Source organism: Bos javanicus, chromosome 1 (assembly GCF_032452875.1).
Source record: "Bos javanicus breed banteng chromosome 1, ARS-OSU_banteng_1.0, whole genome shotgun sequence".
Lineage (NCBI taxonomy): Eukaryota > Metazoa > Chordata > Mammalia > Artiodactyla > Bovidae > Bos > Bos javanicus.
In genome coordinates, this window is record NC_083868.1 from 34,247,261 (window position 1) to 34,259,565 (window position 12,305).

Sequence of the window (12,305 nt, forward strand, 5' to 3'; positions counted from 1 at the left end):
GTGTGCTATAGTCCATGGTTGCAAAGAGTTGGACATGACTGAACCACTGAACTGAACTGACTGATGTGCTCTGGGTCATCAAATGGTTAACGTCTTCCATTTGGTTGAGTGGGGTAGGAGTTTACATCTGCAAAAAAATTCAGAAAATTTGCATCAAATACTGTTATCTAGGTACTTCAGAAGGAGAAGGTAACGGCAACCCACTCCAGTACTCTTGCCTGGAAAATCCCATGGATGGAGGAGCCTGGTGGGCTGCAGTCCATGGGGTCGCTAGGAGTCAGACACGACTGAGAGACTTCACTTTCACTTTTCACTTTCATGCATTGGAGAAGGAAATGGCAACCCACTCCAGTATTCTTGCCTGGAGAATCCCAGGGACGGGGGAGCCTGGTGGGCTGCCATCTACGGGGTCGCACAGAGTCGGAAGTGACTGAGGAAGACTTGCCGCCTCACCTCCCCAGGCCCCATGGGATCCTACTGAGTTACACAATCACCAGCAACCAAAAGCAATCACATTTATGATTACTTGAGAGCAAGTGCTCACATGTCCATAATCTCCTTTGGAAAAAGATAGAAGGGTGACTTCAAGGATATAATGGAAAGTAATCCTACAAATTCCTGTGTTTAATGTTTGCCCTTTGCTTCACCGGCCATTGAACCAACACATTATACAATACATGACATGGCTATCTTCAAAAATGTAAATGAAAAGGAGAAATATATGTTGAAATAGTGAAAGAACGTTAAGCTTACAAAGAGTGGCAATAAAAAGAGAGGGAGAAAAGTGAGTAAAGTTAGGTCCAGTATTCACTCACCTTTGGTCATATCACCTACAGTGATGATGCATTGATTATACCCTTGCTCTTGAAAATAATTCTGTTGGCCAACAACAGACTTTTAGACTCTACCTCACCGCTATTGAATCAGAATCTGCATTTTAACAAGATTCAAATATGATTCAGCTGCACATGCCATTTTTGAGAAACACTGTTTTAGATCACAAAGCAATGAAGTAATGCTGTGACTTGCCAAAGAAGAAAAAAATAAAAACTTTCTAAAACAATACAGAACATGAAACAAGAATATATATGGAATCACCAGATTAACTATGCCATATAAAGAAATTTCTATTAATTCTGTAACTATGTAATACATCAGTTACTTTATAAAGCTAGGAAGCAAAATGAAAATAAATTGTAAGTGCTATTTCCTGTTTGGTGAGGAGGATGTCAGCAGAAATATGGGCAAAGATATTACAACTAGCTCTTCTCAGTACTTTTTCCTGTTAATCTTATGCCTTCTAATAACCCTATAAGATGTCACATAAGCTAATATTAAAAGCAACAAATTATACTTTTACTTATTCTGCTTGAATGATGCTCATTAATATTTTATGTTATATACAATTGCTATCAGATTTTATATGTCCAATTAATATTACATACAATGATATTTTTGTGAAGAAAGTAGCTGAAGGAAGCAGATGTGTGGGTTCTTAAAATGCAGCTGTTATTAAAATTAAAGAATATAAGCAATATTTTGGAATAATTTCTTACATTTTGTGCAACATAATTATATAAGTATTTTGTCAAGAGATCTAAATTTTCTTAAATTTCTACTGCTTGGAGCTTTCAACAAGAAAACATTGGCATAGATTTATAGGCAAGGATACAAAATATAAAAATGAGGCAACATTTTGTATAAATTTATGAGACACTGAAAAGTAAGAGAGCCTCATTTTTTTTAATATGCCAAAGAACTATAATACATCTGTATTATCTTGACACATTTTGACTAAAAGAAGATTGTTTCATCTTTCACTCTAAAATTTTTTAACTGAAGTTTAATCTAATTTTCAAATGAAAAAATCTCAGAAATGACTTTGGTTAACAAAAATGAGATATTTCATAGTAAACATGTTGATAGAAAGCCTTATACCCTATATGATTAATTTATAGTTAAAAAATAGAGTTGAGATACTATGATCTTTCTTCCCTTTCCAAATGTTGGAAATTCTTACTCTGAAAAACTGCCGAAATCTCATAAAACTTTTTGTGGTAAAAATTTTACCACAAAATCATAAACAGATATTTTCCAAACAAGACATGTGATGTTTACCTAGGCTTATCCTTTATTATGGCTTCCCTGGTGGCTCAGACAGTAAAGAACCCGCCTGCAGTACGGGAGATCTAGGTCCCATCCCTGTGTTGGGAAGATCCCCTGGAGGAGGGAATGGCAACCCACTCCATTACTCTTACCTGGAGAATCCACATGGGCAATGGAGCCTGGCAGGCTACAGTCCATGGGGTTTCAAAGAGTCAGACATGACTGAGTGACTAAGTGCATCCTTTATTAATTTTACTTTATTTTTTAAAATCAATAAGATAAAAACATTCTTCTCTGGAAAAAAGTAAAACTCAATGGACCATACAAATATCTTCCTGTCAAATACATAAAATTCAATATCCTTTTCAAGTCAAGTCTTTGCATAGAGCACGACAATAGAAAAGCTGAATTTATGTTAATTTGTTATCATTGATATATTTTTAAATAGCTTTAAAATATTTAATACATGCTAGAATCAAATATTTTATGCAAAAGAACTCTTTTCCTAAAAATATCATTGTTCATTTGAATTGAAACACTAAGAAATTGGAACAGCTTTCTCCCTCAACTGTATTTAAGATCTTGTTAAAATGATATTTTAACCTTAGACTATCATTTTGATTTCTAATCCATTAAAATTACCCTCTTCTTATCAGCTACTTTAGATTTGAGAAATTTCAAATTAAATGAAAATATTATTAAATCTCTTTTCCATAGAGAACAAATAATCCCTAAGTGCACCATTTAGTGTTGAATCTGAATCAGTGCACAATAAGTTTAAATACTGATATGTGAATTCACATCTTGAGGGAAGTGTTCTTATTCAGGCTGAAACAAATTCTTCAGCTAAGTGAAAACCATTTATCTCAACAGAAATTTCATTGCAAATATATATAGAGAGAGATAGATATTTGAATATTCAAAATGTTCGCATGACTGTCCTCCTTCTCTACCAAAGATGACAACTTTCTCATCTTAGGTATTTTATAGCAATTATGTTGACCTCACATTGTTCATGTTAATCATAGCTCAAATACATGGTTCAGAAAAAAAAGATTATCTTTTAATAAGATCTAAATCTAAAGAAAAGAGACTAATATTGTAAAATGGCCTGATTTTTCTAATGGAATATTTAAAAGGGGGCTATGTCTTGCCTTTTTATTTCTGCATTTAACTTTTAAAATACATAACTGAAGTAGTTTTAATTCTGTTTACTTGAAATGGGTTAAATGTCAAACTAACAAATATTTGCTTTTTATAATTGGATAAAGATAAGCAGAAAGCACTTCCGGTGGTGTCTTGAGTAAACGAGATCTGTTACATTTCAAAGAGAATTTCACAGAATTTTAAGTTTTATATTTTATTTTCAGATGTAAAATATTTAAAGGAAGAGGATGCAAATCGCAAGACGTTCACAGTCAGCAGCACACTGGATTTCCGAGTGGACAGAAGTGATGATGGCGTGGCGGTCATCTGCAGAGTAGACCATGAATCTCTCAATGCCACTCCTCAGGTGGCCATGCAGGTGCTAGAAATACACTGTAAGTAAATGCTATTCCATAACTCTCTATCGTGCTGGCAAGTCTCTGCATCTGCATTTAAAATTATTTTAAAATTACCTGGAAATTACAGCAAGTGTGCAGCAAAATCTACAGCCAAATGAGGTAAAACTAACCTCCGTAATATTAATCACACTCAAAGGAAAGGAGTTCTTGCCCATTCTTGACAAAGTAGAAAAAGAAAGGATATATCAAAAGGTTAACACTCCTAGTTTTCTTCCAAATGTTGACCAGGAAGATCAGAAATTTGGCAATCAATGAGAGGTGAAAATCTGAGAAAGCCTTGATGAACTTTCTAAATGTAACATTATTATATGCAAATATGACTTCACATCTGTTCTTTTAAAATAGGACATTTTTTTCTATTTTTAAAAATATACTAAGTCTTTATGAACACAGGGACGTATCTATTATGTTTTTTTAATCAACATAATTATTGTTCACAAGTGATAAGAACATAAATTGGATGACTCTGGTGAGCCTGGGCAGTACTGAAATGCTTTGCTGGCCTTATCTTAACGTGTATTATCTTACGTTAGGGCATCAGCATAACAGCCTGATGAACAGTCACTACTCTCTTTACTCAGTTTATGAATAAAATCACTGAAGATTATAGTGATTGAATCACTTGGCCAAGTTCACACAACTAGCAAATGATCAACTTATGATCATGCCACTTTGGTAGTTAGCAATATCCTTGGGATACAGCAAATGATCTATAAATATTTATTAAAATGAAGAGGAATGAATTGAAATATATAACAAAGTTGAAAAGTATAGCACAAATAATTATGTTTCTGAATCCTACTACTTGATTTTTTCCAATATTAGAGATTTTTTATGGAGTTTTTTATCTGTGATAAATTATAGTTTTAGTTTAGGATTTGTGTGTGTTTGTGTGTGTGTGGTATGAAATTACATTAAATCTTAAATGTTGTCTAGGTACTAGTCTTCTATGTCCCATATTTTGTTTTTGTTTATTTATTCAATAAGAATATATCCACCACCTTCTGTGTTCTGCACTATGCAGGCAATCCATTTGTCATTCCTGGTTACCCTTCAAGGGTCACTCAAGTTCTCTCTTGTCAGACTGTCCCTAACCTTATCAACCTACAGGGATCCTTCTCACTTCTGAACTCCTGAATGCTTTATCATTTCTACAGCAAGCTAAACTTCTCATTATTATCAAACTTATCTTATTCTTTAATTCCCCTGGTGGATACTGATAATCAACTAGATTTAGGACTTGTGGATATAGGCTTCATCTCATGGTAGGGAGAGACTACTATCTTCCTTTTTAAAATTCTTCGTGTTCTCTAATAGAGGAATGGATAAAGAAGATGTGGTACATACATACAATAGAATATTACTAAGCCCTTAAAAATGAAATAATACCATTTGCAGCAACATGGATAGACCTAGAGATAGTCGTACTGAGTGAAGTAAGTCAGAGAACGAGAAATATCATATGACTTCCCTTCTATGTAGACTTTAAAAAGAAATGATACAAATGAACTTCTTTATAAAACAGAAACAGACTCACAGACTTTGAGAATGAAATTATGGTTGCCAGGAGGCAAGGAAGGGGGCATAGTTAGGGAAACTGGTATAAACATGTACACACTGCTGTATTTAAAATAGATAACCAACAAGGACCTACTGTATAGCACATGGAACTCTGCTCAATATTATGGATGGGAGGGGAGTTTGGGGGAGAATCAATACATGTATATGTATGGCTGAGTCCCTTCGCTGTTCACCTGAAACTATCACATTGTTGTTAATTGGCTATACCCCAATACAAAATAAAAAGATTAAAAAAAAAAGAATATATCAAGTACCTACTATGAAACAGGTGTTCTTTGGGGCACTGGGGTTACAGAGGTGATCAGAAAAGTATAACTTTAACAAAACAAGTTGAGATTGTCTCCAAGTGTCAAACTCACCATGATCACAAACAGCAACAAATTCCAGTTCCCTTACAGCATCTGTTCTAGGTAGAAGTGAAGGAAAAGCAAAATAAATACAACATATAGAATGATATGTATTAAGTGTGAGGGAAAAAACAAAGCAGGAAAGTGATGAGTGCAATTAGAATGGAAGTCAAGGACAGCAAAGGTGTGTTTGTATTAGTACATAACATATATATAATGCATTTATATATAAATATATAATTTGTAACATATAATATAATATCAAATTATATCATTGAATACTACATTATAATATTATATAGTATTAATACATGATTTAATATAGTATTAGAAATATTTATGTGAATATATAAGATATATAAAATTTATTTATATATAATATATACATAAATATATTTAAATAAAATATTTTAACTGAATTAGTATGTTTAAATTTTAAATAAATACATATACATTAACATAACAAAATTAACAGAGAAGGGCAAGTACAAATGTCCTGATATAGGAACGTGTGAGTTGTTTTTATGTCTCTAGAAATAGCAAGGATATCAGTGAGACCAGACTAGAGAGTAAAGTAGAGAGTATCATGAGAAAAAATCAGAGAAGTATCAGGAGGATGAGATGTTTTTTAATTTGTAACAGAAAATATCAATCAGATCATTATTTTTAATTATCGCTCATATTATTTTATTTATTCTTAGTTTCAGTTCAGTTCAGTTCAGTCACTCAGTCGTATCCAACTCTTTGCAACCCCATGAATCACAGCATGCCAGGCCTCCCTGTCCATCACCAACTCCCGGAGTTCACCCAAACTCATGACCATCGAGTCAGTGATGCCATCCAGCCATCTCATCCTCTGTCATCCCCTTTTCCTCCTGGCCCCAATCCCTCCCAGCATCAGGGACTCTTTCAATGAGTCAACTCTTCTCATGAGGTGGCCAAAGTATTGGAGTTTCAGCTTCAGCATCATTCCTTCCAAAGAACACCCAGAACTGATCTCCTTCAGGATGGACTGGTTAGATCTCCTTGCAGTCCAAGGGACTCTCAAGAGTCTTCTCCAACACCACAGTTCAAAACCATCAATTCTTTGGCGCTCAGCTTTCTTCACAGTCCAACTCTCACATCCATACATGACTACTGGAAAAACCATAGCCTTGACTAGACAGACTTTATTGGCAAAGTAATGTCTCTGCTTTTGAATATGCTATCTAGGTTGGTCATAACTTTCCTTCCAAAGAGTAAGCGTCTTTTAATTTCATGGCTGCAATCACCATCTGCAATGACTTTGGAACCCCCAAAAATAAAGTCTGACACCGTTTCCACTGTTTCTCCATCTATTTCCCATGAAGTGATGAGACCAGATGCCATGATCTTAGTTTTCTGAATGTTGAGCTTAAAAGTTATTAACTTATTAAAAATTTATGACTACTTTGAATAATATTAGTTTCATTAATTTTCTTCCTGTTCTCATTGAAGTGGATTTGAAGAAAAGCATATTTTAGAGCCCAAATTGAATTTATTTCCAAATTTCAACATTTATTTCCAGTGAGACCTTGTGACAATTACTGAAAGTGCTTGAGCTTTGATTATAAATTAGAGAATATCTGTTAGGACCAAGCTATACAACTGAAGTTAATGGCATTCAGTAAGCCTTAGATAAATATCAATTCTCTTTTTTCTTAGTTGGTTCAGGTTGTTGTAAAAAAAAATGCTATTGTCTGAGTGGTTTATAAGAAATAGATATTTATTTCCCATAATCCTGAGGATCAAAAATTGAAGATCAAGGAGAAGGCACATTCAGTGTCTGGTGAAGACCCTGACCTTGTCTCATAGTCGACCATTTTCTATTAGGCACATGGCAGAAGAATCTCTGGGATCTCTTTTGTAAGGATGCTAATCCAAGTCATGAGCATCCAAAGTCTTTACCTTCTAATAACATCACATTGGGCATTAGGTTTCCACATGTAAACTTTCAGTTCATTTCAGTTCCGTTGCTCAGTTTTGTCCAACTCTTTGCGACTCCATGGACTGCAGCACACCAGACTTCCCTGTCCATCACCAACTACCGGAGCTTACTCAAACTCATGTCCATCGAGTAGGTGATGCCATCCAGTCATCTCATCCTCTGTTGTCCCCTTCTCCTCCCACCTTCAATCTTTCCCAGCATCAAGGTCTTTTCAAATGAATCAGTTCTTCCCAACAGGTGGCCAAAGTATTGGAGTTCAGCTTCAGCATCAGTCCTTCCAATGAGTATTCAGGACCAAATTCCTTTAGGATGGACTGGTTGGATCTCCTTGCAGTCCAAGGGACTCTCAAGAGTCTTCTCCAACACCATAGTTCAAAAGCATCAATTCTTTGGCAATCAACTTTCTTTACAGTCCAACTTTGACATCCATACATGACTACTGGCAAACCAATAGCTTGGACCAGATTAAACTTTGTAAAGTAGTCTCTGCTTTTTAATATGCTATCTAGGTTGGTCATATCTTTTCTTCTAAAGACCAAGTGTCTTTTAATTTCATGGCTGCAATCATCATCTGCAGGGATTTGGGAACCACAATAATTAAATTCTCTCATTTAGTTTCCATTATTTCCCCATCTATTTGCCATGGTGATGGGACTGGATGCCATGATCTTAGTTTTCTGAATGTTGAGTTTTAAGCCAACATTTTCACTCTCCTCTTCCACTTTCATCAAGAGGCTCTTTAGTTCTTCTTCATTTTCTGCCATAAGCATGCTGTCATCTGCATATCTAGGGTTATTGATATTTCTCCCAGAAATCTTGATTCCAGCTTGTGCTTCTGCCAGCCCAGCGTTTCTCATGATGTACTCTGCATAGAAGTTAAATAAGGAAGGTGACAATATACAGCCTGGATGTACTCCTTTCCTGATTTGGAACCAGTCTGTTGTGCCATGGCCAGTTCTAACTGTTGCTTCTTGACCTGCATACAGATTTCTCAGGAGACAGGTCAGGTGGTCTCGTATTCGCATCTCTTTAGGAGTTTTTCGTAGTTTGTTGTGATACACACAGTCAAAGGCTTTGGCGTAGTCGATAAAGCAGAAATAGATATTTTTTCTGGAATTCTTGTGATTTTTCTATGATCCAATGGATGTTGGCAATTTAATCTCTGGTTCCTCTGCCTTTTCTAAATCCAGCTTGAACATCTGAAAGTTCATGGTTCATGTACTATTGAAGCCTGGCTTGGAGAATTTTGAGCATTTTTGTTAGTGTGTGAGATGAGTGCAATTGTGCAGTTGTTTAAACATTCTCTGGCATTGCCTTTCTTTGGGACTGGAATTAAAACTGACCATTTTGCCTTTTTGTGTTTCTTTTTCTTGGGGATGGTCTTGATCACTGCCTCCTGTACAATGTCACGAACCTCCGTACATAGTTCTTCAGGCTCTCTGTCTATGAACATAAGGGATTTTATTTAGGTCATATCTGAATCGTCTAGTGGTGTTCTCTACTTTCTTCTCTTTAAGTCTGAATTTTGTAATAAAGAGTTCATGATCTGAGCCACAGTCAGCTCCCAGTCTTATTTTTGCTGACTGTATGGAACTTTGGGGAAACATTAGCATTCATTCTCTAGCTCCTTCATTTTTCTATGTCTTCTTACTTAACCTATATATCATTCAAAATATGAAATGTTATGTATTCAGTATATCAAGAATACCCTGATCATCAGTATTTAATTTAAATTTTATTTTCACCTTTATACAAAGCCAAATAAGACTGTTTAAAAATATTTGTGATTATTAGGCTAGCTGCAATTTTCAACACATAGTAAAACAAAAATAATAAAAACTGTCATAAAGAATGTTAAAGATTACCAGCCAGAGATCACCAGAAACCTACCAACACTCTAGCAAAATCATACAGGAGACGATTTGAATCTTTGGTTGTATATAAGAAAGAGTTAGGAGAGATTTGTTAGAGAAATTAGGTTGTTAGGTTTGTTCTAAATATTCTGAGGATTTCCCTGGTGGCTTAGATGGTAAAGAATCTGCCTGCAATGCAAGAGACCTAGGTTTGATCCCTGAGTTAAGAATATAACGTCAAGAAGGAAATGGCAACCCACTCCAGAACTCTTGCCTAGAGAATTCCATGGTCAGAGGAGCTTGTTGGGCTACAGTTCATGGGGTTGCAAAGATTCAGACACGAGTGAGCAGAAAACACTTTAAATATTCTAAAGAGGGTTCTGAATTAGATTCTGTCAGGATTGGGGACAATTCAGTAATGTGTATGCTCATAATTTTTACCTACAAAGCACAAATATTAAAGCAGAACTAGACCTGCTATTATAAAGACATGTGGTTAATCATGCTAATTTCTATAATTGCTAAACATATTAGTCTCTGTCCTCTTTTAGAGCTGGTCATAGAATAAACTTATCTTTTCTTTTTCTACCACCCAAGCATTGAGTGACTTTATCTGATTATTGTTTAGATTCTAGAGAATTGTTTATGACTGTTGAGATTATTCCAGGTAGTTGTAAGATACCAGTTGTTAGCTTCCAAAGTCCTTTTCACTTTCTTGGGGGTCCAAAATGGAATTATTACATAAATTATCACATTTCAGTGTGCACTATTAAGCAAACTTCATCTTCATGGAGGAACACAATTGCATTGTCTAATTTTTATTAAGTTTTACATGACAAATATTATAGTTGATGGCCAGTTAAAAATAAAAACTCATCTGTCATGGTTTAATATGTAAATGGTTAGAAGGCAGAGGCCAGATCTATTTAAATTATTTTTTCTAGCATCTCACATACTATCATTCAAGTATGTGAAGTTAATTAAAACTAACTGATGATAATACTGAATGTTCCTCTAGGGATGCAGAACGTTCCTCAGGGATGAAATGAAGAATGAAAAGTGAAGAGGGACATTTAATACCAGTTTGTATCAAAATTAAAGTAAACTGATCAAATTGGGTGTGGTCTTCCTAAACAACTATGAATAGTGATTAAAGGATCTCAGCAAATACTTCCAGAGGCAACAGATCATGACTCGACTTAAGTCCACATGTGCAGTATGCATGATGTGGAAATTCTGTGGATGCAAGTGGGGGAAAATAGAAAGAAGAATTGGAAAAGTAAAAAGGTGATGAGTCTAGACTTTGTGGGACATAAATTTAGAAATTCCATAAAGTTTACAATGTTCCTAATTATGACTAATTGCAAAGACTGGCCTGAATAGAGGAACAGCTTTTGGAATCCTAGAGCAGAAGAGATGCCATTGTTTTCTGTGGCGACTGACAAGAGTAGGTATATATTCATCACTTGGGACGTTATGAATACACCTGAAATAAAAATTCTGTTATTGTGGAAAGGTAAGTTTGATGAGAAATAAGACATAAGTATTTAACACATAGTGCTAAGAAGCAAAATGAGAACACATTGGATGAGGAATTATGTTCCTAGAGCTAAAGGTTTTAATTCTGTAACACTATGACATACAGTTTAGTAGGACTCCGCCTATAAAATATGTCACAGCAACATTCATTGCTTTATAAAATATTAATCTTAGATTTTAATGTCATATGATGGAAAAGAATTTAAACTTGAAATTTAAGAAAATATGAACTTTTCACTGTGTACCACAAGTGCTTTCAAATTTCAAATAATAGGTAATAGCATGTGTTACACCTGAGCAGTGGAAAAAGTCACTCTTTTTAAAATGGAAATTCCAATTCATCTTACTATTTTATACAAATCCCTTTAAAACAATAATATTTTATTTTTCTGATTCGATTTTTAGATGAATAGACTGTATGAGTCATATTTTGTTTAATTCTCAGTAAGAATATGTTCTCTCCACTAACAGAAAGAACTATGTAAAAGCACAGAAAATAAGAAAATAACTAAACATTCATTTTCTGTGTGTAATATTGACACAATTATGTAAAAATCAACTGTTATTGAAAATGAAAACACAAGAGACCGATTAGTAGAATATTTCAGAATGAGTGTTTTGAGAAAACATTTTAGTACTGTGACACTGAACTGCCAATATGGATAAATAAGAGCCCAGGTTTTAAATGTTATGTGTATATGTGTTGTACGGTATAAATATACATAATCCTTGAGCCATGAAATCTTATGCTATCAATAATATTTGTTTAAAATTTTTATTGTGGAACAGTGCCATGATTTGCCTATACAAGAAGTAACTATTCACACATACACAGGCATCGACTTTTAAAACAGTACATAGTTTAGGTTATAGAAGACCTCTTGCATGTGTACCTAAACAAATTCAGTGTGAGAATCTGTGAGAAACCTAGTAAGAGAAAGAAAAGAGAGGAAGGGAGGGAGCAAGGCAAGGACGGGGTGACTTAGGAAGATTCAGTGTGGAAATTGTGTGTTTAAACGAGATCAATTAGGTTAATGAGTAAAAATAAGAAACCCATTATGTACTTTTAATAGCCAAAAAGCTCCTGGATTCATTTCCATAATAATGTAAGGAGTTAAATGGTCAAATTACAGTCCTGATCTTTACCTTCTTGAGGCTTTTATTTCCATTCTAGTTAACATGCAAATAAATAATACAATTAATCCTTTTTCTTTTTAACATGTTATATTAAAAATTTGTATTTCTAAAGAGTTTCCTTTCTTATTTTGGTCTTTTAGAGAGAATTACTTTGTTCCTAGAGGAGCTGAAGTCTTGACTGTATATATCTACTATTTTCTGGGACCATCTC

General features: G+C 34.5%; 1 protein-coding gene across 5 annotated transcripts in view; it reads left to right on the forward strand.

The window, feature by feature from the left end:
- The window catches only part of CADM2 (cell adhesion molecule 2), a 1,278,284-nt gene that overhangs the window by 1,108,821 nt on the left and 157,158 nt on the right, over positions 1 to 12,305 (forward strand). For all 5 annotated transcript variants that reach the window (XM_061432079.1, XM_061432159.1, XM_061431815.1 and 2 more), the window contains one exon: positions 3,477 to 3,647. In XM_061432079.1, the coding sequence (XP_061288063.1) occupies positions 3,477 to 3,647 (171 nt within the window). The remainder of the gene's footprint in view (positions 1 to 3,476; positions 3,648 to 12,305) is intronic.